This window comes from Mirounga angustirostris, unplaced genomic scaffold (assembly GCF_029215605.1).
Source record: "Mirounga angustirostris isolate CCGP_5_RB_7025 unplaced genomic scaffold, mMirAng1.0.hap1 SCAF_4, whole genome shotgun sequence".
NCBI lineage: Eukaryota > Metazoa > Chordata > Mammalia > Carnivora > Phocidae > Mirounga > Mirounga angustirostris.
Genome location: NW_026991712.1, coordinates 137859477 through 137881491, shown reverse-complemented (window position 1 = coordinate 137881491; position 22015 = coordinate 137859477). Strand labels below are relative to the sequence as shown.

The 22015-nt window shown below is 40.7% G+C and overlaps 1 protein-coding gene across 5 annotated transcripts in view; it reads left to right on the top strand.

Annotated features, from left to right (window-relative positions):
• Positions 1-22015, top strand: part of CACHD1 (cache domain containing 1) — a 199993-nt gene that overhangs the window by 112009 nt on the left and 65969 nt on the right. For all 5 annotated transcript variants that reach the window (XM_045897497.3, XM_064589023.1, XM_064589024.1 and 2 more), the window contains one exon: positions 13648-13754. In XM_045897497.3, coding sequence (XP_045753453.1) covers positions 13648-13754 — 107 coding nt within the window. The remainder of the gene's footprint in view (positions 1-13647; positions 13755-22015) is intronic.

The window sequence follows — 22015 nt, the reverse complement described above, 5'->3', positions numbered from 1 at the left end:
CTTTTTTTTTTTATAGATTTTATTTATTTATTTGAGAGAGAGAGAATGAGAGAGAGCACATGAGAGGGGGGAGGGTCAGAGGGAGAAGCAGACTCCCTGCCAAGCAGGAAGCCCGATGCGGGACTCGATCCAGGAACTCCAGGATCATGACCTGAGCCGAAGGCAGTCGCTTAACCAACTGAGCCACCCAGGTGCCCGGGGAGGTCAGTCTCTATTCTATTAGGCCTTCAACTAATTGGACCCTTCAACTAATTGGACTTAAATGTTGATTTCATCCCAAAAATACCTTCACAGAAACATCTAGAATAATGGTTGACCAAATATCTGGGTACCGTGGGCCAGCCAAATTAACACATAAAATTTGCCAACACACATTCTTAGAGAAAGGATAGAAAATCGTGTGGCAAAACCTACCATTGAAGTTAAATTTTTATTAACACTCACATTTAGATTGGAGGAAATGGAGGATGCCAGATTATCACTCTTCAAACTTTATGCTGTATTCTACTAGAATGTTTGTCTTAAAAATTTGATGTTCATGTTAATAGCTGCCTGGAAAGGAGTGCAGCAGCTGAGTAAGACTCTTTCCATGTAGGAGTGCCTGGGTGGCTCAGTCAGTTAAGCATCTATCTGCCTTTGGCTCAAGTCATGATCTCAGGGTCCTGGGATCAAGCCCCACGTTAGGCTGCCTGCTCGGTGGGGAGCCTGCTTCTCTCCCTCCCTCTGCTGCTACCCCTGCTTGTTCTTATTCTCTCTAATATATGGGTGGATTTTTAAAATCTTTTTTTTTTTTTTTAAAGATTTTATTTATTCATTTGAGACAAAGAGACACAGAGAGAGAGCATGAGCAGGGAGAGAGGCAGAGGGAAAGGGAGAAGCAGGCTCCCTGCTGAGCCAGGAGCCCGATGTGGGGCTCAATCCCAGGACCCTGGGATCATGACCTGGGCCGAAGGCAGACGCTTAACCATCTGAGCCACCCAGGTGCCACTTAAAAATCTTTTTTTAAAAGTCTTTTTTCCATGTAAATTTGTTGTATATCTTGCGGTATGATTTAGATGTGCAAATTTCTATGTTCATATATTAAGTTCAAGTATTGTTGATACCATGGGGGCCAGAAATAAGTTATAGAGTTGTTTTTAATTTTGATGCCTAACATGCTGACCCATAATGTTCAGATTCCTAAACGAGGATCCTTAGGATTCTTTAGGGACTTACTAGCTTCAGGTCGAAGTTTGTGTTTGCCTTTTTTTTTTTTTAAAGCTGAACTCAGATGTGAGCCTTCTTTCATTTTTTTAAAGGAGACAAGCCTCTTTTTTAAAGATTTTATTTATTTGACAGAGAGAGAGACAGCGAGAGAGGGAACACAAGCAGGGGGATTGGGAAAGGGAGAAGCAGGCTTCTGGCTGAGCAGGGAGCCCGATGCGGGGCTCGATCCCAGAACCCTGGGATTATGACCTGAGCCAAAAGCAGACGCTTAACAACTGAGCCACCCAGGTGCCCCTCTTTTTTAATTTTTAATTTTAAAAATCCTCTCAGTCTTAACCCTGGTGGAAAAGAAATACCTTAAGCAGTGAAGACAGTTTTCCTTTCAGTTTAAGTTGAGTTGTGATGCAGGCTATATCATTGCAGTACAATACTAAGACTAAATGGGCTTTTGCTCTGCCAATTTGCTGTGACCTTTTTAGTCCACAGTTTCCTCAGCTTGTAAAAGGAGCAGTTTGAACTATACTCCAGAGACCCAGCTCTCAAGGTTAATTTCCCTCAGCCTTCTTAGAAGTTTTGTTTTTAACTGGAGCCATTTGCCATTATAGGCAACTTTTCTCACTGCCCCAAATTTGTAAATTCTAGATTTTATGAGAGTATTTATCTTCATCTTTTTGAGAGCCACCTAGGGGGAAAAAAGATGGTATTATATAGCAAGGTCTACAGAGATGAAATTATTCATTCATTAAATCATTTAAAAAATAAACATTTGTGGAATGGTTTGAGGAAGAAGCATTTCAGCTGAGTACGGAAGTAAGAAAGGGATTTGAACATAGAGGAATATGGAAGAAGAGCTTTCCAGGAGAGAAAGATCCATATGAAGAAAATCCCATGGCTAGAAATGGCCAAGAGCACTGAAGATTACATTGTTTCTGGAGCACATGATGGAAGGGGCATCTGAGAAGTTGGTTCATTTCAGAAAATAGAGACCCTCAAATGCTGGACTGAAGAATTGAACTTTATTCAGGAGACATTAGGCACTGTAAATGAAGCCAGGGACAAGAATTCTTGTGCTTCTTTATCTTTACTGTCTGATACACAGTAGACATTCAATAAATAACGGTTGGTTGAATGAGAGAATTAAAGATTTTTGAGAAAGGGAATGAAATGAAGATCCCCTTTAAGGGAATTTTTACCTGTCAACCATATAACAACTAGAAGACCTAGTCTGATTGCATTTAAGTAGGCAAGGAACAAGTGGGGCATGAACTGGGCTATGGGCCCCCACTATCTTGGGCATTAGAAGAGGGAGGAGCCAAAGGTGGTTGAGGTTGATTCTGAGTAAATGTAAGAGTGGTTGATGCCAGGTTCTAAGTCCTATTTGTACTATGTGTGCGCTCTTATCTTTCTTCTTATATTTGAATTTAGGGACCCGGTCAGATTCAACACCTTGCGTGAACAGGTCCCCATTAAATATCTACTGAAGCAGTTAGTGCATGGTAGCAAACCTGATTTTGTCTTTAGTTTTTGATGATGTAATGATGATGATAACAGAATTATTGAGCTACTTCACCTCTGGACAGAAATTTAAGTACCTTTATGCCTGTTTATGATAATTGTTTTCTTCTATTATTCTATTGTTAGAAGCTCTGATAGGAAATGTAGGTTGGTGTTGACTTAGTTATCTCAGTTATCAGATTTAATCATTAATATAGTAATAATATGAATAATTATTATATAATATTAATGACTGTATGCAAGTTAAATTTAAAAACATGAAACTTCTAAATACCTATGTATATCATTTTCAACTCAACTTGTCTGGATCCTGTTCAAGGCAGTTAATGTACAAGACATTGTACCAGATACTGTCTGATAGACAAAGATGAATAAAGCAGTCTGTACTTTAAGGAGCTCATAGGACATTAGAGTAAGCTAAGTGGACTGTGTCAAGTGCCATGAAAAATGCAAAGTCTCCTTTAGAAGAAAAAGCGATTATGAACAGAGGCCTCCGAGCACTCAGTCTTGGTAGAGAAGTGGTAGCTGGGGCCTTGAAGAGTGGAACTCCTGCAGGTAGACCTAGGGAAGGATGCTTCAGATGGAAACGAGCAAGCATTGTAAAGCTCTGAGTGTGCAGAGGTGGAAGATAGAGCTGCAGGGGAGGTTAAGAGATGTACTGGGCAGGGCTCAAAATCCTTGGTCAACTGGACACATTTTTCTCTGTAAACAGTAGATTTTAAAACAAAGGCTATGGTCAGTCTGAGATTTGGGCAAATTAACTAGCTGGCAAAGGAGGGTTTGTGGGTAGTTGTGGTAGAGAGGAAGTTGCTTGTTGGGCCATCCTGATAACCTAGGAGAAAAGGAATGGCACCTCAAAGAAGGATTGCGGGAGAGTAAATGATGTCCCAGGTGGTGGTAGGTTACATAGAATGTATGTAGCCCCTAGACAGGGAGTATATAAAATCTGCCAATTAGATTTCACTGGAGATTTGGGTAGGGAGAAAGATTTTAAAAGATGGTTATAAATTTTAAATTGAGCATCTCAGAGGATAGAAATATATTAACTAAAAAGTAAAAATAAAAAGCAAAAGTTTTTTTTTTTTTTTTTTAAAGTAGGCTCTATGCCCAATGTGGGGCTTAAACTCATGATGAGATCAAGAGTAACATGGTTTACCTACTAGGCCAGCCAGGCACCCCAGCAAAAGATTTTTTAAGAGGAAGATGAATTCAGTATGAACATGCTGATTTTGCTTTCCAGTTCATGAAGATCATCCTGGGGAGGTGTTTGGCAAGTTGAGACTAGCCTGTAGCATCATTTTATTTTCATCCCACAAATCCTTCCCCCCCCCACACACCCCCCCCACACATAACTATGTCATATGCATGACAGTTCAGGAGACAAAGCCAAGTTGAAATGTATAGTTTTAATGTGCTAATACATAGTTTTGTTTAAAATGATGTTTCTAGACATAATAGTTGACCCATATGTGGGCAGCTCCTATTTGGCTTCATCCTATTTTAAGGTAATGCACATGAAAAAATGCAAAGTGTTTAACTCTGTATACAGTTTCTTATAATAAGACTTATTGTTGCTCTTATGTTTTCTATGAAAAATAAAACATTGTGACTTAGCCAGGTGCTTTTGCACTTATGACTCTTGCTCTTTTTTTCTTTCCATGTCACAAGGTCAAATAATGTGACAAGCTTGGTCCTTGACAACAGAGTTTCATTTTATTGCAGGTCCTCTTCTTTCCCCAAGAAGGTGTGTTTTGTGTTTTTGCCCTCAAAGTGCCATATGGCAAATCTTAAGCTTTCAAGTTATTCTCCCTTATCTCAAACTTTCATCTCCAGTCCTTTGAAAAATTATTATTACCTACAGGCAGGTGAAATGTTACAGGTACAGTCTTTCTGGATATTAAGCACCAGAAGGATTTCAGTAGAGCTCAAAATTCAACAAAGATTTTACAAAATGCTTTACATTTCAGAAGGCCAACTAAGTTACATTATTTAACGTCTGTAAAAGTTACCTATGTTTACACTTCAGTGAAATACTTCCTTAGGCTTTACTTCTGTAAATGTTATTTTACCTAGAGTATTCAAATGATCCTCTCAACAACTGTGGTGGGATAGGTACTGTCTCCTCCCTACCCCCCCCTTCCATTATGCCCATGAGGAAGTAGGCTCAGAGGGGTTGTGTGCAGGCTCAGGGAGTAGGATTTGTCATCTGGGTTACCTGATTTCAAATCTTTTTTTTTTTTTTAATGACAAAATATTTTGACCAGTGGTAAAATTGGAATGGCTTACCTGCCAATTGAAATGCTGAACATTGTGTTCCTTCTTGGAATTTCACTTGAGGCTGTTGTATGACCCTCTGAAATTTCTGAGTTGGCTGAATATAAACCTCCCGTAGTTGGGTTAGTTTATTTCTCAGTCTTAAAACCATGTTCCTGCAGTAATTTATGTCCTTTCAGTGCATGTATGCACACGTGTGTGTAGGTAGTAGATAGATATCTGTACCTAAAGGAAGTCGATGAACACTGTCCCAGCAGAAAGCATACCTGCATTTGGGTCAGCTGACGGTCCTTCTTTCTGGCTTTTCCTCTTGTGACCCTTACTCAAGGAAGGGAGACCTGCCACTGCTTAGAATACTGTATTTCACCAGTGGCCTTTTGTGGATTTTAGGGAGAGCTGATCCTATGATTTTCTTTTCTTTTTCCCTCCTTTAAAAAAAAAACTAGTCTCTGAAAGAAACAAGCTGGTACATTATACTAGCTTTAAGAAATAGACCCTATAGTAGCAGAGAACCGGAAGCTTCCCTTGAGCTTTTCGTATGTTTATTGTGCAAATAATATCAAAGTGTTTTCAAAGAATGCCAAGATTTAAAAGCCATTCTGTGTATAATCTCTTCTGGGGACTTCACTTGCCTCGTATGATGATGCACACGCACAGCTTTATTAACTTTGTGATGCTGTGTCAGTAAAGCTTTGTGAGGACACAGCCATGAGTATTCCATGTCTTCTATTTCATGCTTCTTTCACAGAACAGGGAGATTCGGACAGGCCTCTTCCCTCTCCACTGCATATGTGTCTGAGAGGATGAACCAGTTCATCTGCAAGGTCATCTACTAACTCTGAGGTTCTTAGTGCTTCTCTTTGATGTCTGTGTCCTACCACTCACAGTTGTCAGCTATTTACGAAGGAAGAAGCCACACGAATTTCCAGTTTCTAGTCCTGGGAAGTCTCCACCCTCTTAGGTTTCATGCATTTATTCGTTCAGCAGACATTTACTGACTAAAGTCTTATCTTCACAGCCAACTCTGGGCCAGAGGCCCTGGGGATACACACAGGAAAGGATCTCTCTTTGTGTCTTCTTAGCAAGGAAGAAAAGTATATAAATAAATAACCGTATGGTATGTTAAGCCCTTCTTAGAGGTCAAGTGGCAGGATGGACATGGGCTGTGGGTCCCATCAGGCCTCCGTCCACCTGCTTGTATTCTTTCCTTTTTCTAGGTACTCTTCTTTCTTCTTCATGCACCCCTGCCACAACCTGGTGATGAGGAGGACAAGGATAAATGTTTAATGTGGTCATGGATCCACTTCCAACCCCTCTAGATGTCACCTGTGCACTTTTCCAAGCTTCCGTGAGAGAGTGGAGTAAATAAATAATACCAACACATAATGAATCGACACATGAGACACGAGATCACACGAGGGTCTCCGCTCCATGATCTCTGGGGTGGGGAAAAAAAATGGTGAAAAAGAGATAGAGTTTGTTTGTAGGATACTTAGACTTTAATAGAGAAACTTGATTGCTCCGAAAGCCTTGCCTTCCAAGGGCGTTTGGTGCTGGCCCTGTTTCTGCTGTAGCTGAGTTGCTGAAGCCTGAAGGTTTAATCCTTATTACTGATAAGAGCAAAAAGAATGTGACTTATCTCTCCAATCTCTGCAGAGATGGAAGGAAAAACCATTTCTCGGAAGGTGATTACACGTTATTTGACAGGTTTTCAGTTTGCCCATTAATTTAGGTGTTTGAATAAGTGAACTCGGTGTGGGGGGGTTCAAGTGTCATTTACTTTATAAATGTGATAGTTCCTTTTTGAAGTGATTCTACTCTTACCCCTTTCCTCTGCCATTCATAGAGTTTAAATATTTGCCAGTGCAGATGTTTGATTTTTATCTTAGCTCTCTCTTTGTTTAACTTTATTCTCATGGATGGTTAAGTGGAAGATAAGGGGGTTCTTGTTTAATTCTTTTCAACTGGTGTTGCTCAAATATTTGGAGAGCAGACACTTCCCAGAAAGAATGAGCAGGAACCTGGTTGGTTGGAGGTGAAGTGATCTCTCCCTATCCTGGTAGACCAGACACTGTTAGGCTGTTCCTAGGATCGGGGGGTTTGCTAGAGGTGAGCATTTCTCAGTGTCCAGGACTCCTTTGAAAGGCTCCTAAAGCTACCAGTCGAGGTTGTTGTGCTTTCTGTGCTTCCCAGAGAGATGTGTGCTCTTCTTAAAATGGAACTTGGTAGTTCAGCAGGCTTAGAGGCAAGGGCCTGCCTTGTGTTGTAAACTTCATCAGAGTCTCACCCCATTTGTTCCACACCAGCTTCTGATCTAATACTGGATTCTGCTTCCAGAAGAAATAGTGGGATTTTTTTTTTTTTAACATTTTGCACCTGTCTTGGCATTTTAGCAGTGATTAGGAACAAGCAAACAAGTCAAAAATATTCTCCTATCCCATTAGCTGTCATCATAGTGGCTTTGTTAATGGACTCCACTAGCAGTTTAAGCCTTGCTCTTCTGAGAGATCCTCAGGGATTTGCTTTTTAAATTATTGCCTTAAAAATGTGTCTGTGAACAATACCGCATTTCCCCCTCACCCTGGGAATCCACACTGTGGGTGTGGTTTTTGTGCTAAGTGATAAATTGGGCAGGCTTCATTGGAAATGTTGAGGAAAACCCAGGGTTCTGAGTGATTTGCCTGGCAAATCACCTTCCATAGAAAATTTAAACAAAGACCAAAAAAGAGATTCAGGAAGTAAACCCGAACCGGTGTATGTGGCTCTCTCCTTTATGTCTTTTTCTTTCTAAACTGGGACTCCACTGAAAAGTTGATTTACACTGTGAATCGTGGCTGAATGAAATCCAATTGGAACTCACTTGAACACTGTTTTGATGTAAGATTCAAAGCTTCTGCAAATTTATTTTATCTTCTACATTTGCTGATCTCCTGCTTGTAAATCCTGTTGAAGGAGAATAAAAATGACTGCAGCCTGATGGGAATTAAATGTCTGAAGTTCAAAGCAGTTTGCACATCAGAGCAAACGTCAATCAAATGAACATCTTGCAAGCCAGGCAGGGAGTGAATTTCTCCATGGGGAAGAGATCAAAGTGGGAGTCACAGTTCTGTTTTCTCCCTCGGGATGCAGTTTCGATCAGTTGTTCATGAAAGTAAATCCAGAAGGAAGGTTTTTTTTTTTCCCCCTCAAACTTACGGGCGTAGGAAAGATAGAGTTATTTGAAACTGAATTTCAGGCACTGGTTTTATCTTATGAAAATAAGTACAGAAAGCATTCATAATCCAATATCTCCTTTTTTTAGAGTGAGAGTCTATAGGAGATTTAGATAGGATCGTTCTCTTCTTATAATTCCTTTTTTTTAAAGCACGTATGTAGAGATAAGTTGAATTGCCCTGCTCATTTTATATGACAATCTATGATTTTACCAGTGCTTGACCTTTTCCATAAACCTGGAATTACATAAATGTGACTGACAGCTAATATACTTCTCAATGAAAAAATCTTTTAGGTAACCCCTAAGAGTGACTGACATGTTTTTATAAAGTATTGTAAGCATGAACTTTACATTTCTCTGAGTCCCCAAATCGGGCTGAATAGTAGGTTTCTTTTTTATAAATAGTATTTAGAAGAGGCACACGTGCATATAATGCATTCCCATCTTAGGCAAGGCAACCATTTCCCTGGGGCTTGGAGGTGGCTCGTGTAACGAGGAAGCTAAACAAGTGTGTGGAGTCCAGAAGAGAAGCAGACTAGTGAGCGTGGGTGAGTGGAGGGTGGAGTGATAATCACAGGGTTTTTGCTCTTGTAATTGCATCTATCTGGCTCACCAGCTTGGGACACACATTCTCCTGTATCTCTAAGCCCCCTGTTGACACCTACTTCCTTACCTGACTGGCATGTCAGCAGTGTAGGCAGCGACAGAAGCAGAGTTGAGGTTTCTTTGTAGGCATTTTGTGTTAACCCAGCTGGGGAGTGCATGCTCCCCATGGCTGAGGTTTAGCACATGTGAAGGAACTCAAGACCACTGAGATTAGTGTGAGACGGTTACCGCGTAAAGAATGCCATCTAGCAGGAAGCAGGAGGAAGGAGAGTGGGTGACAGGTCTCTGACTGTGGGGGCTTGATAGGAGTAAATTAACTTAAAACCACCAGCATTCACCGCATGCATTATTACTCAGAGCAAGAATTAAGTCAGATTTCGGAATGAGGTGACAATCTGTTCATCATTTACTAGTAAACTTTGAGAACCCCCGTGTCCTTGAGCCAGGAGCCCGATGTGGGGCTCGATCACAGGACCTTGGGATCATGACCTGAGCCAAAGGCAGACGCTTAACAACTGAGCCACCCAGGCGCCCCTCATTATAATTTTTTTTAAGATTTTATTTATTTGACAGAGCATGTGCACAAGCAGGGGGAGCGGCAGGGAGAGGGAGAAGCAGGCTCCCCACTGAGCAGAGAGCCCAACATGGAACTCGATCCCAGGACCCTGAGATCATGACCTGAGCCAAAAGCAACCGACAGAGCCACCCAGGCGCCCCTCATTATAATTTATATTAAATTTTGGTCGACTGGTATTGTTATTATAAATGGAATCTAAACCCACACATCACCTATGATGATACTGTCTTAAGTCTGATTACAAAACAATGTAAAAAATAAGGGGTTTCTGGGTGGCTCAGTCAGTTGAGTGTCTGACCTTGATTTCTGCTCAGGTCGTGATCTCGGGGTCGTGGGATCAAGCCCCGTGTCGGGTTCCGTGCTGGGCGTGGAGCCTGCTTGGGATTCTCTCCCTCTCCCCTGGCTCATGGGTACACGTGCATGCTCTCTCTCTCTCAAAATAAATTTTTAAAAATGAGACACAAGCATGGAATTAAGACACAGAATGACACTAGTAAGTTTGGAGGAGAAAGGGCTGGAACTGACAGAAGTTTCAGGGAGAAGGAGAAGAAAAGCTGGGCTTTGTTGAGTGCACTGGACACTGGAGAACATCATAGTTGGGATCCAGCAGTTAATGGACCGATCTGGTTAGGACTAAAGGTTGGGAGATAGTGGGAAGAGAAGGTTGGGTAAATTATTGGTGACAAGTACTACATTATGAAACCTTTTTATAACTCACAAATGTTTACTGAGCACTCTTGTTAATGAGTCACTTCCATGTTTTATTGCTATAAAAATGTTTTTGTTAATGCTCTTCAGGATGGTCTTTTCAGTTCAGAAAGGAAAGCAACCTATAAAAATAGTTTCCTTGGGGCGCCTTGGTGGCTCGGTTGGTTAAGTGGCTGCCTTCGGCTCAGGTCATAATCCCAGGGTCCTGGGATCGAGCCCCGCATCCAGCTCCCTGCTCGGCGGGGAGCCTGCTTCATCCTCTCCCTCTGCCTGCTACTCTGTCTACTTGTGCTCTCTATCTCTCTGTCAAATAAATAAATAAAAAATCTTAAAAAAAAAAATAATAATTTCCTTGCCGTGGTACCCAGGGCAACCGTTCATTTAACAAAGACATGCGGAGTCTATTTGAGTTTAGCGCCAGGCTGCAGACTTCACAAGGGGTGGGCTGATAGCCCAGGTCTTGGCCATGGAGACTCCAGGGAGACAGGGGTTCTCACCAAACTTATACTTCTCCCGGGAGAAATTGTCAATGACTCTTGAGTTGCCCCTCTTAGCAAGTTCTTCATTATGTGTCACTTAAGTTAAGGAGTGTGGTGTGCAGCTCATCCTTGGACAGGGAGTTGGATGATGGGTTCAAGCCTCTCTTCATGGTGTCACTTTTCTCAGTTGTGAAGTGGGTAGGTCTAAAAGGGGTGGGATGCCTGGCTGGCTCAGTCGGAAGACCCCGTCACTCTTGATGTCAGGGTCATGAGTTCGAGCCCCACGTTGGGTATAGAGATAACTAAAATAAAAACCTTTAAAAAAATAAAAGGGGTTTGTAATTTGTACAGCATAGTCCAGATGTGAGTTGCAGGCACATCTACAAATTACTCTGTTCTCTTGATTCAAATTGGAAGACCTTCTGTCTTTGAGGCATACTGTTTTTGAGGCATACTTTGAAGTACCTGTGTTTACACAGAAAACCATCCTACTGCTTTATTTCTAAAGGAATCTACACAGCAAGATTGGTGGGTTTCTCCTTTCTGGAGAGCCTGCCAAAGTCAGATTCCTGGGCCTTACCTCAGACTCATTAAATCAGACTCTCCTAGGGTAGATCCTAGGAATCTGCATTCCAACATGCATCCCAGGTGATTCTGATATGGTAGACTTTCAGGAATTAGGAACCATACATCTGAGTTATGGTCCTCTTTTGCTTGGACTTCCAGAGCCTTCTGGGGAGCCCAGAACAGGACTAGGCATCGGCACCACGGATGCTTACAGAAAATCAGTGAATAGGAGTGCCTGATTTGACAAGAACAATGCTGAGTGTTATATATACATAGCGGTGCCTGCCCTCAAGGAGATCTTGTCTGTTCATATAGCGATAAGAATCCACCCATGAAAAATACTCAAATGGAGCCATAAATTAAAAATTATGGCACATGCTTTGAGAGAAGATGGAGGCATTTGATACAGAATGAGAAATCATCCACAGTCAGAATAGGACTTTCTGGGAGAGTAATAAGTGAATAGAGACCTGAAGGCTGACTGGATAAATAATCCAGAGAAACATACAGAATTGTACTTGTCCAATATGGTAACCACTATTCAGTGATGATTTACATTTAAGATAAAATTATGCAAAATAGAAAATTTGGTATGTTCACTGGAATTAAACACTTTTAAAATTTAGCGTCTAAGTTATATTTGCTACACTTCAAATTCTCAATAGCCACATGTAGCTACCATATTAGACAATGCAAAAATAATACATTTTTATCATTTCAGAGAATTCTCTTGGACTGCCCTGATCTGGGCCAGGGGTAGTGAAACAAGTCTGACACACTGCCTATTTTTGAAAATTAAGTTTTATCGGCACACAGCCACACTCATTCTTTGCGAATGCTCTTCGGCTGCTTGCACACTACAATGGCAGAGTTTTAGCAGTTGTGATAGAGACTAGAGCCAGCCAACAAAGCCTCAGTATTCTGTGGTCTTTCATTAAAAAGCATGTGAGGGAATAGATTTAACGGGGCTATGTAGGGCAAGGAGAGCAGGTGAGTTCCCTGTATAGTGCGCTCTTGCTACACAGATGTTCAAAGGCTACAAGCGAGGGATAGTGAGATTATGTTGCTTTGCCCGCATGCACACAGGCAGCTGCTGATGTATTAATTTCTTCTTTTCTCTCCATCTGTGGCTTTTGAGGCAGCGGTCTCTTGTCTAGAAGCAACTTTGGTGAAGCAACTTTGTCCTTGGAGGCACAGTTGACAGTGTTGATACAATTCTGTCCTGGGCTGGAGGCTGAACTAAAGTTCTCTTAAAATCCAGTTACCTCTTCCTTTGAGATGATATGTATTCCAAACAAAGCTGTTTAACTTTTGTTGTGGAGCCCAACGCACCACGTGAAGATCTAGTCCCCTTGCTTATACAATCAATTCAACATAGTGGAGATTTCATATGATGAGATATGATCGACGGATATCAAAGTTCATGTGAAAAATCAAGTGGATCTTGATTTTTAGGAGTGTTACTTCTAGGTCATGTAGCTTCTCTCCCTGTGCAGATGGAATTTCATCAATGGCATTTATTAGCTGAGGTATACATTTTAACACAAATTTAAAAAACCCTAATTTCAGATTGAGTTAATTTCATGGGAAACTCTTAGAAATTTCAGGAGTCTTATCAGTATATGAAATCCAAATGGGTTATTTAGAAATTTAAGATTTTTTGCTTTTGTTACTTCTGGATTAAGTTCACTTAAACATACTTGTAGGAAGAAAAGTACTCATAGAGACTATATATGATTGAGATGGTACATTTTCCTCTTATTTTCTTGCAGATAATTGTTTGCTGTAGCGAATGAGTCACTGATTTATCAGCAGCTAGCCAGAGGACTAGTGTTGTTCTAGCCCTAGTCCTAGCATTGCACTACCATTGGAAATCAAAAAGACCTTCACCTTATTTACATTACAATCCAGAATGTGCAAACTATGTGTTCTATACCATGAGAGGAACTGTTATCTCTGTATTTTTTTTTTTTATTTTCTTCCTTAGATAAGAAAATTGAGGCTCAGAAAATTGGAGTTTGTCTAGAGTCACAGGTTTAATAGTGACAGAGCAGGGAATCAAGTCTAGATGTTTCCTACTCCACAAACATTCTTTTTCCTTCACTATTTTTGTTCTTTGTCACTGGTTTTCAGATAAGATAATTTAAAGACTTGTTTTATATATAACATCAGAGCTTAAGTCTGAATTTTGTCAAATCTGTTTTCTGTATGATTTTATCAATAGTACCTGACTCAAATTCATTGCAGCAAGAATTGGATCAAAGGATGGTTATTTTTTTTTTTAATCTCCTTAGAACTGAACTTGATTTCTAAAGCCTTCCAGAAGCAGATATTTTTTCCCATACTTGTGAAGTGATTCTTTTCAATGTTTAAAATCTAAATCACAATATACGATTTATGAGCTGCCCTCATATGCAATACGAATTATTTTGTTGGTTTGGTTTTTTTTTTAATTTAATAACCACTAAATAAATATTGCTAATTCTCTTCTATTGTTTCAGATTTGATGGGAACTTTAATACCAATGTATCTAGAACAATTAGTTGCGATCGACTTTCTACCACTGTTAATAGCCGGGCCTTCAATCCAGGACGAGATTTAAATTCAGGTCAGTAATCCCTTGGTTTATAAAGGTGAACTATATTCCACCACATTCAAGTTGAATAAATGTATTGCTTTAGACATTTTCCCTTAAGATTTGAAGAGAAAATATCATCCGTAAAATTGGATATTTCTTTCTGGAAAGTTGACACTCAGGGAAGGAAAAAAGAAAAGAGCTGAACTGTATTGAGCATTTACTATATAGTATACATATGGCTAGACTCTTCATTATCTCATTTGTTAGGAGTTTTACATTTGTTATTTTAAAGATTATTTTAGAGACCCGGTTATCTTTGCAGTAAAAAGTATTGAATTTATATTCCCTATTTGTAATTTTTAATTTGTCTTGGTATTTTGGAAAAAAGGATAAGGGAGAATTTCTAATAAACAGTGGTAGGATGCTATATATTGAAGTTGAACTTTGTTCTCAGTTTTGTTAAGACTTAGTCATATGCAGTATTAATAACTACTAGGGTACCTGTATATATATTTCTATAGAGTTCCAAAGGGACATAGTGTCTTTGCTTTCTTGTCCTGGTGTTCCAGTCTATATTTCTCACCCTGTTTGTCTTGTTATGTACACTTGTTGGTTGATGGGCTTCAGAACCTAAAGGCTTCCCCTTTTAAGAGCTGGAAATACCTTTAGAGATCACCTACCAGTTTCAATCCTTAGATTTTACCAAGGAAAAATCTGAGGCTCAGAAGGATCCTAAGGTTTCCCTTATTACTGGAGAGATAAAGGATCTAATCTTAGACATGAAGGACTGTATTTCCCAAATTCCAGGTCTCTTGCAGACATGTAAAACCTTAGAGAAGCTGGAGGGACAGAATATTTACTTTCAGAGCCCCATCCAGTCATGGTCTGTGGAGAGAACTGTAGCCTTTGGGAGTTGTATACACAAATCAGGTAATCTAGTAAGTCTGGAAAGAAAGAACTGTAAGCTTTGTCGCTTAAGGATATTAAAACTCTAGCTGCTGGCTAAATGGTCAACCTAGATATGCCAGGTACATATTGTATAGACCAATACATAATGGATTCAGTTTTTTTTTTTAAATTGGTCAGAGAATCTGGAGGCCATCTGGAGCAGGTGGGATTAGCTATGAGAAAAGAAGCTCAGTGAAAATATTTTTCATAAAAAATAAGAGAGCACAGAAGGACATGAAATAGGCAGAGTAAATGAATTACAGAAGATTCCATAGCTGGCACAGAACACAGAGCTAGAACTTAAATTTTCTAGTTCCCAAATTCAGTGCTTACCTTTCCCTCGGTTATGCTCAGTAACACAAGACAGGTTGGGTCTGAAGACCTGAGCTTGAAATAGCAATTTTTTTTAAAAGATTTATGTATTAGAGAGACGGAGAGCTTGTGCACAGGGTTGGAGGGACAGAGGAGAGAATCCCAAGCAGACTCCCCGCTGAGCACAGAGCCTGATACGGGACTCGATCCCACAACCCATGAGATCATGACCTGAGCTGAAATCACGAGTCAGAGGCCCAACCAACTGAGCCACCGAGGCACCCCAAAATAGCAATCTTTGAATAAAATCGGATATAAATGTACCCCACATATACACATTTTGTGTAGTTAAAAATATGTTAACTTCTGGGTATTTGAATTAATAAGGAAAAAATATAGTCCAATACTACTTTGTATACATAAGATCTAGAAGGGCTCACACATAAATGTTAATAGTTACCTTTTAGTGGTAGAATAGTGGGGTATTTTTCTTACCAATTTTCTTAGTTTTTTTTTAAAGATTTTATTTATTTGAGAGAGGGAGAGTTGGAGGGAGGGGCAGAGGGAGAGAGAGGCAGGGAGCCCGATGCAGGACTCGATCCCAGGACCCTGGGATCATGACCTGAGCCGAAGGCAGACACTTAACCAACTGAGCCACCCAGGTGCCCTGATTTTCTTAATTTTAAACTAAGCGTGCATTGCTTTTATAACGGGGGGTGGGGGGGAGGAGGGGGAAATAAAGCAAGAAGGAATTACAGACTACTTCGCAATATATTTTCACTCCTTTCTGGTAGACAATACCTTTCATAATACATATCTGATAGTAGATCCTCAGTCAGGTGTCACAGTTCTAGGCAAAGCTCCATTCCCCTTCTGGCTGTGTGATTGGGACAATAAGAAAGTGTAGGCTGGGCCAGCCATACGGAGGGTGGTGCATGCTCACTTGGGAGCCAAAGCAACACTGTCCTGCCAGGATCCCTCACCTCAGTGGGCCAGGCCTTGGAGGATCTGGAAGCTGCCATAGCCAGGGTTCCATCTTCATTGCCTTGTTTTATATCTATTCATTGTTTCTAATAATGAGTATATTGTTGAGTTCTATCTCCATCATTAATAGTCATATTGTATACCTATTGAGCACCTTCTATGTGGTAAACACTTTCCTTTGTCCTAGGTCAGCTGTAAACAAAACAAAAAACTTATATTCTGGGAGCTGGGAGACATAAACCTTAAACAAAAGGACAAGTAAATATACATGTCTGGTGATGATGAATGTTATGGAGGAAAAATAACACAGGGATGAGACATAGTGGTACTTTTGACTGGGGATGGGAGGGGAAGGAGGGAGGAGGGAGAAGAAGGAGTCTTATTACTTTATGAAAGGGCTCATCAGTGAGATCTGAATAAGTGGGGTTGTAAAACCATAAGAAAAACTGGAGGAAATGTATCCCAGGCAAAGGGTTTGAGTTAAGAGAGTGTTTAGTGTGCTAAGTAACAGCAAGAAGGCCACTGTAACTGTGATTCAGCGAGCAAGGATTGATCGTAGAAGATGAGACCAGAGAGGCAGCTGGGGACCAGATCACCAAGAGCCTTTTTTACTGGCCCTTATAAGGACTTCAGCTTTTGCCATGAATGAGATAGGAGATCATGGTGGTGGGGAGGTCAGGGCAAGGAGGAAAAAGGGTTTATGCAGAGTCATGACTTGACTTAGGTTAAAAGGTTTATGGACTGCTGTGGCAAGAAAAGATTATAGCAAGGCAACGGTGGAAGCAGGGAGACCATTTAAGAGGTTATTCCAAAATCCAGGTGGCAGGTGGCAATGGCACTAATAGTGTAATAACGGTGGAGGTGGTGAGAAGTGGTTGGATTCTGAATATGTTTTGCAGGTAGAACCATTAGGATTGGCTAATGAATTGAATAGGGATGGGGAGTATATGTAAGAGTAAGAGAAGAGCTGGGAAGGACTTCCAAGATATTTGGTCTTATCAAAGAGAAGGTCAGAGTTGCCATTCACTATGATGGGGAATACTGGTGGCAGGCAGGGAGCCAACATTTCAGATGTAGAAACGCAAAGTTTGAGATGCCTATTAGGTATCCACGTGGAAAGTTCTCCTAGGCAGTTGGTTATACAAGTCTGGAATCTGGGGAATGGGTCAGACTAGAGATTGAAATTTGAGATTCATTGTGTATAGGTAATACTTAAATCATGAGACCCAAAAAGATCACCTAGCAAGTGGCTATGGGTAAAAAAGAGAAGAGGTTCAGGACTAAGTCTTAGGACACCTTACCATTTAAAGATCACTGAAATGAAGAGGAAGCACTGAAGAAATCTGAGAAGGAAGTCAGTCTGGGAGGAGAACCAAGAGAGTCATCTTCTTGAATCCAAGTGAAAGAAGTATTTCAAGAAGCTGGGAGAGATCAACTGGATTAAGTAGACCCAGTAAGACGAAGGCTAAGAAAACGGACATTGGATTTAGGAACATGGAAGTCATTGATGAACTTGACAGAGGTTGTTTGGTATAACAGTAGAATGACAGGCTGATCCTGGTTAGTTCAGGCTCTTAAGAATGGATAAGAGGAGCTGGAAACAGTAAGTACATGAACTCCCAAGGTTTGCTGAAAGGAAAACTGGAGTGCCATGTATAGTCCAGAGAGTGTTTTTAAATTGAGAGAAATTACAGCAGGTTATGTGCCAAAGGGAATGATCCAGTAGAGGAAAGCTTAAAGACCCAAGAGCAAGAAGAGAGATAATTACTGGAGCCTTTCCCTTGATTAGGCAAGAGATGGTGGGATTCCAATGAGGTAGTCCAAAAGCACAGTGTTCGTTCTTAATAAGAGGAGGGAAAGAAGAGCAAGTGTGCAGGGATGCCCATAATGACCAATGTAGTGTCGGGAACACAGAGACATTCCCTTCTTAGTGATTTTGTTTTCTCAGAGACTTAGAAAGCACGATCATCAGCCAAGAGTGAGGCAGAGAAAGAGGCATTGAAGACCTCTTAGTTACATTAAGTTTATCTTCTATAAATGAGGTTTTAGAGTAGAACTCAGTTGCACACATAATTGGGAATCCTGACAAAATGCTGTTTTATTACAGTAGTTGTTTGTGAATGGGGAGAGAGTTTGAAAAACCAGGAGGGGAGGAAGGAGATGGTGAGGACATAGGTACATGGTTAAAGATCCGATTTTGAATTTTGCTGTTTCTAAAAGCATGTCTCAAGTATAACATCCTACCTAACAAGAGTTGTTCTCAGCTCAGTCGACATAGCTAGATTTACAAGCAGTTTTTGGCAACGTTCAGGTGTTTGAGAACGGACTTGCTTGTATTTGAAGTTGTGTGACATTCCACCAAGCAGTGGCTGCATCCCAAAGTCCACATTCTTGAGCAGTCATTTGTAATGTAAGAGGAGTGGTAGATGGTGGAGGGTGACCTCAGAGCTCCCCCTTTTCCTCCTCTCCAGCTCATGCCCTCTTTCAGAGCAGAATTAATGTACTTCGTGGGCTATCACATGTCTCATATTTACATCTGTAAGATGTCCAGCCTCAGGCTTTTTCAGACTGTATATAATCCATCAATGGGTTCCTAATTGATAACACAGTTTCAGATTGCCTTTCAGACTAGCTGGAAACAGACCCACATAAATTGTAAACTATTCTTAGCTTCATTTACCCAAAACTAGTTCATGTGTCCATCCATCCAACACACATGTGTATCCCTTTTCTTAAACCCAACCCTGCCAGATCTCGACTTTCTAAACTGACTCCTTGTCCCTGATTCCCTTCAAGCGACTAGCATTTGACAATGCACACGTTCCATTATGGTGCTGGCAATGTTTTGCTCAGGTTCCTTCCTGCTTTTATCCCTAGTTTCTCTCCCTCCCTCTCTCTCTCTCTCACTCTCTTTTTTTTTTTTTTTTAATTCCTGCTGAGCTATTTTCTTGTGGGTAGCCTGATCCCTAAAGAGAATTTATTTGAAGAGTCCAAGGAAAGTTGCCTCTTGCTCTCTTGAGTTATGCAATTGAGGTGTGAGTGGCGTGGGAGTGAGTCTTTCTTGCGAAAAGAAAAAGTGCCTGGACTTTCTTTATGGTGTTTGATTTAAAGACATCATTTGAAGTTGCAAACTTCGATCTTGGTAGCGTTGCAGTCTACATTGAGAAACGGGATTCACGGGGTGTCGGGGGCATCTGTAAGTCATGTTACACCGGTAAATGCTGCAGGAGGTACAGATGGGCACTGGAGGCTGCTGCTTTCGGTGGCTTCATCACTTCCTTCTGTGAATGACCAAGATGGGCTCTGTGTTGTAGGTTTTTCTGTCTGCTTTCAAATGCCATGAAAATGACCTGTTCCATATGCTAATGCCAATGCAGTGAAAAGCTGTGTTCTTCCTAAAAACCTAAAATAAAAGCATAAAAATCAGCCAACCTGGGAATCTCTAGTTTGTTTTTATGCCTATTTGCCCCAGCTTCATGATTGCATTAGTGTCATTAGAAATGTGGTAATTATTCATATAACATCTAAAACCTATTCAGTCACTTAGGAATCTAGATTATTGAGGCTATGTGATTCAGTTTACATTTGTGTGTGTGTGTATACGCATATCCACAAAATTAAGCATCCCTTCAAGTTCTGCCCTGTAATGCAAGCTACTTCAAAGTCTAGTCTTTTTTATAGTTTGTTACAACAACCCTGTTATACTGATTGCAGAAGATTTTATTAGTCACATATAGTCTCATATATATAATCTCATATACATATTATCATGGATATAGCCTGGTTTTGTTTTCTGTTTTTCTGTTTTTGTAGTTAACAAATGTATCCTGAACATTCCTTTGTATATGTGTAAATATACTTCTAGATCCTGGGGGTAATGATTGTATAACGTCCTTGAATTAATCAGTCTACTCCAGTTCAACATTCAGATTGTTCCAATTTTTCACTCTATCACTGCCCTCTGGAAGGATTCCAAGTGATCCCTCCACAGTTTTCCTGACCCGCTGTGAAGTAGTTGACAGGTAAACGTCTTTTTTGAAGCTCTATCATCCTTTGGTTTCTATAAAATTCTTCTGTGCCATTTATCCTCTTACTTCTCTGCTCAGACCTTTTCATTTTTTTTCTTAAGCTCCTTTGTCCTCAGGTAGATGTCCCCACATGTCCTCTCTTAACCACCTTCATCACGTCTAAATGTTATCTCCCCAAATGTTCTCAATTTAGCCAGCACCTCAGCTCTGGCCACATGCTGCGGAATTCCAGATCTCTCTCTCCAGCCGTGGCCTATTTGAGTTTATTTATTGAGTAACCAACTTTAAGACACACATGTCTCTGTGATGATTCTGTAGCTACCTCAAAAATTAAACAGAAAACAAACTTTTCCCTAAACTTCTCCGCAGTCTGGGCTTACTGTCCCAATTAGCAGTACCTCCATCCTGGTTACACTGGGAATTCTTCCTCACCTTTTTCTACCCAGTACTTCTCCAGGTTTTAACAGATTTAACTTCCCTTAAATCAGTGATCAAAGGAGAGTGTTGGTGAGTGAATATTTGTTAAGTATTTACTACGTACAAGTCACCTCACTAGGCATTTCTGTGTGTCCTTCTTCCTGCTTGTCATACTGACTTGTGACGTAGGTCTCATTGTCCCCTTTTCATTGAAGGGGCAACTTGGCTCAGATTCCATAGTTCAGAGATAAGTCTTGAATCCCTTTTGTCTTCTCCACTGCTAATGCCATAAACTTAGATCTTCACAGATCTTTCTAGAAGATGAATTAATATAGAAACCTCCCAAAAGGTTTCTCTGCTTTTATTCCCTTTTAAATATATCCTTCACACTGTAGGTATTTTGCAAATATCTGCTCTGTAACTCCATTTCTTAAAAACCTCTGGTGGCTCACCTGTAAGAAAAAGATGGAGGCCTTTCAACTCCATCTTCTTCTCTTCCTCTTCCCTCTCCCCTCACGAGGTCACTTTCATTTCTTCAAGTCCTCAATCTCCATCACTCCTCCACGCTTTTGCTCATGTTACTGTTTTATCCTAGAATATAGTGCCTGCCTCCTCTGACTTGTAAAATATTGCTCATTCCTCAGGGCCCAGCATCTTTGTCATCTTTGCTCACGCTCACAGGTAGAATTCTTTGTCTGTGGGACTGCTTGGGTTTGCTAGTGGGGCACACTTTAAGATGGAGACTGGTGGCCTGTGGGGAAAGGGAAGGAAGCAGGATTGAGCAGCGGGAGAAGTCAGGCTGAGGTGGGGTCGTCAGGCTCAGTGGGGTCCTCAGCTACCTCTCTCCTTTATTATTTTACTCTTTGGTACATTCTTAGAAATTAAAGTGTTTATCTTGGGCATCTACTTGACCCTCTGCTCCTTTTATTTTTTGCGTGTCGAGTTCCCAATCTTGTGTCCATAGCCAGTACACAGCAAGTACTTACTGATGAATGAATGAAACAGGAATTTTCTTGGTGCTTTTCATTTTTATAATTGAAGAACCAAGACTTTTTTTTTTTTTTAAAGATTTTATTTATTTATTCATGAGAGACAGAGAGAGAGAGAGAGAGAGGCAGAGGGAGAAGCAGGCTCCCAAGGAGCAGGAAGCCCGATGCGGGACTTGATCCCAGGACCCTGAGATCATGACCTGAGCCGAAGGCAGATGCTTAACCATCTGAGCCACCCAGGCGCCCGAAGAACCAAGACTTTTGAAGGACCTTAGGAAAGAAAAGAATGTGGTTGTGATTTGCTTGTAAGGTAGCACTGGTTTCTTTGGCTTCATAGCAAATTGGCATACATAAATATCTCAGGTATATAGAGTGACACAGACCATGCATATGAATAATATCATCCTGCGTTTGCATGAAACTATGCTGAGTCCAAATACACAGTGCACACAAGAAAATCAATCTGTTGCCTCTTAGCACCTCATAAACCATTTTATACTTTTGTCTTCCCATGGATACCAAAGACAAGTATCCATTCTATTTTATAGACGAGAAACAGGCCCAGAGAAGTTAACTGATCTACCTACAGTCAGACAACAAATGGTGCGTATTG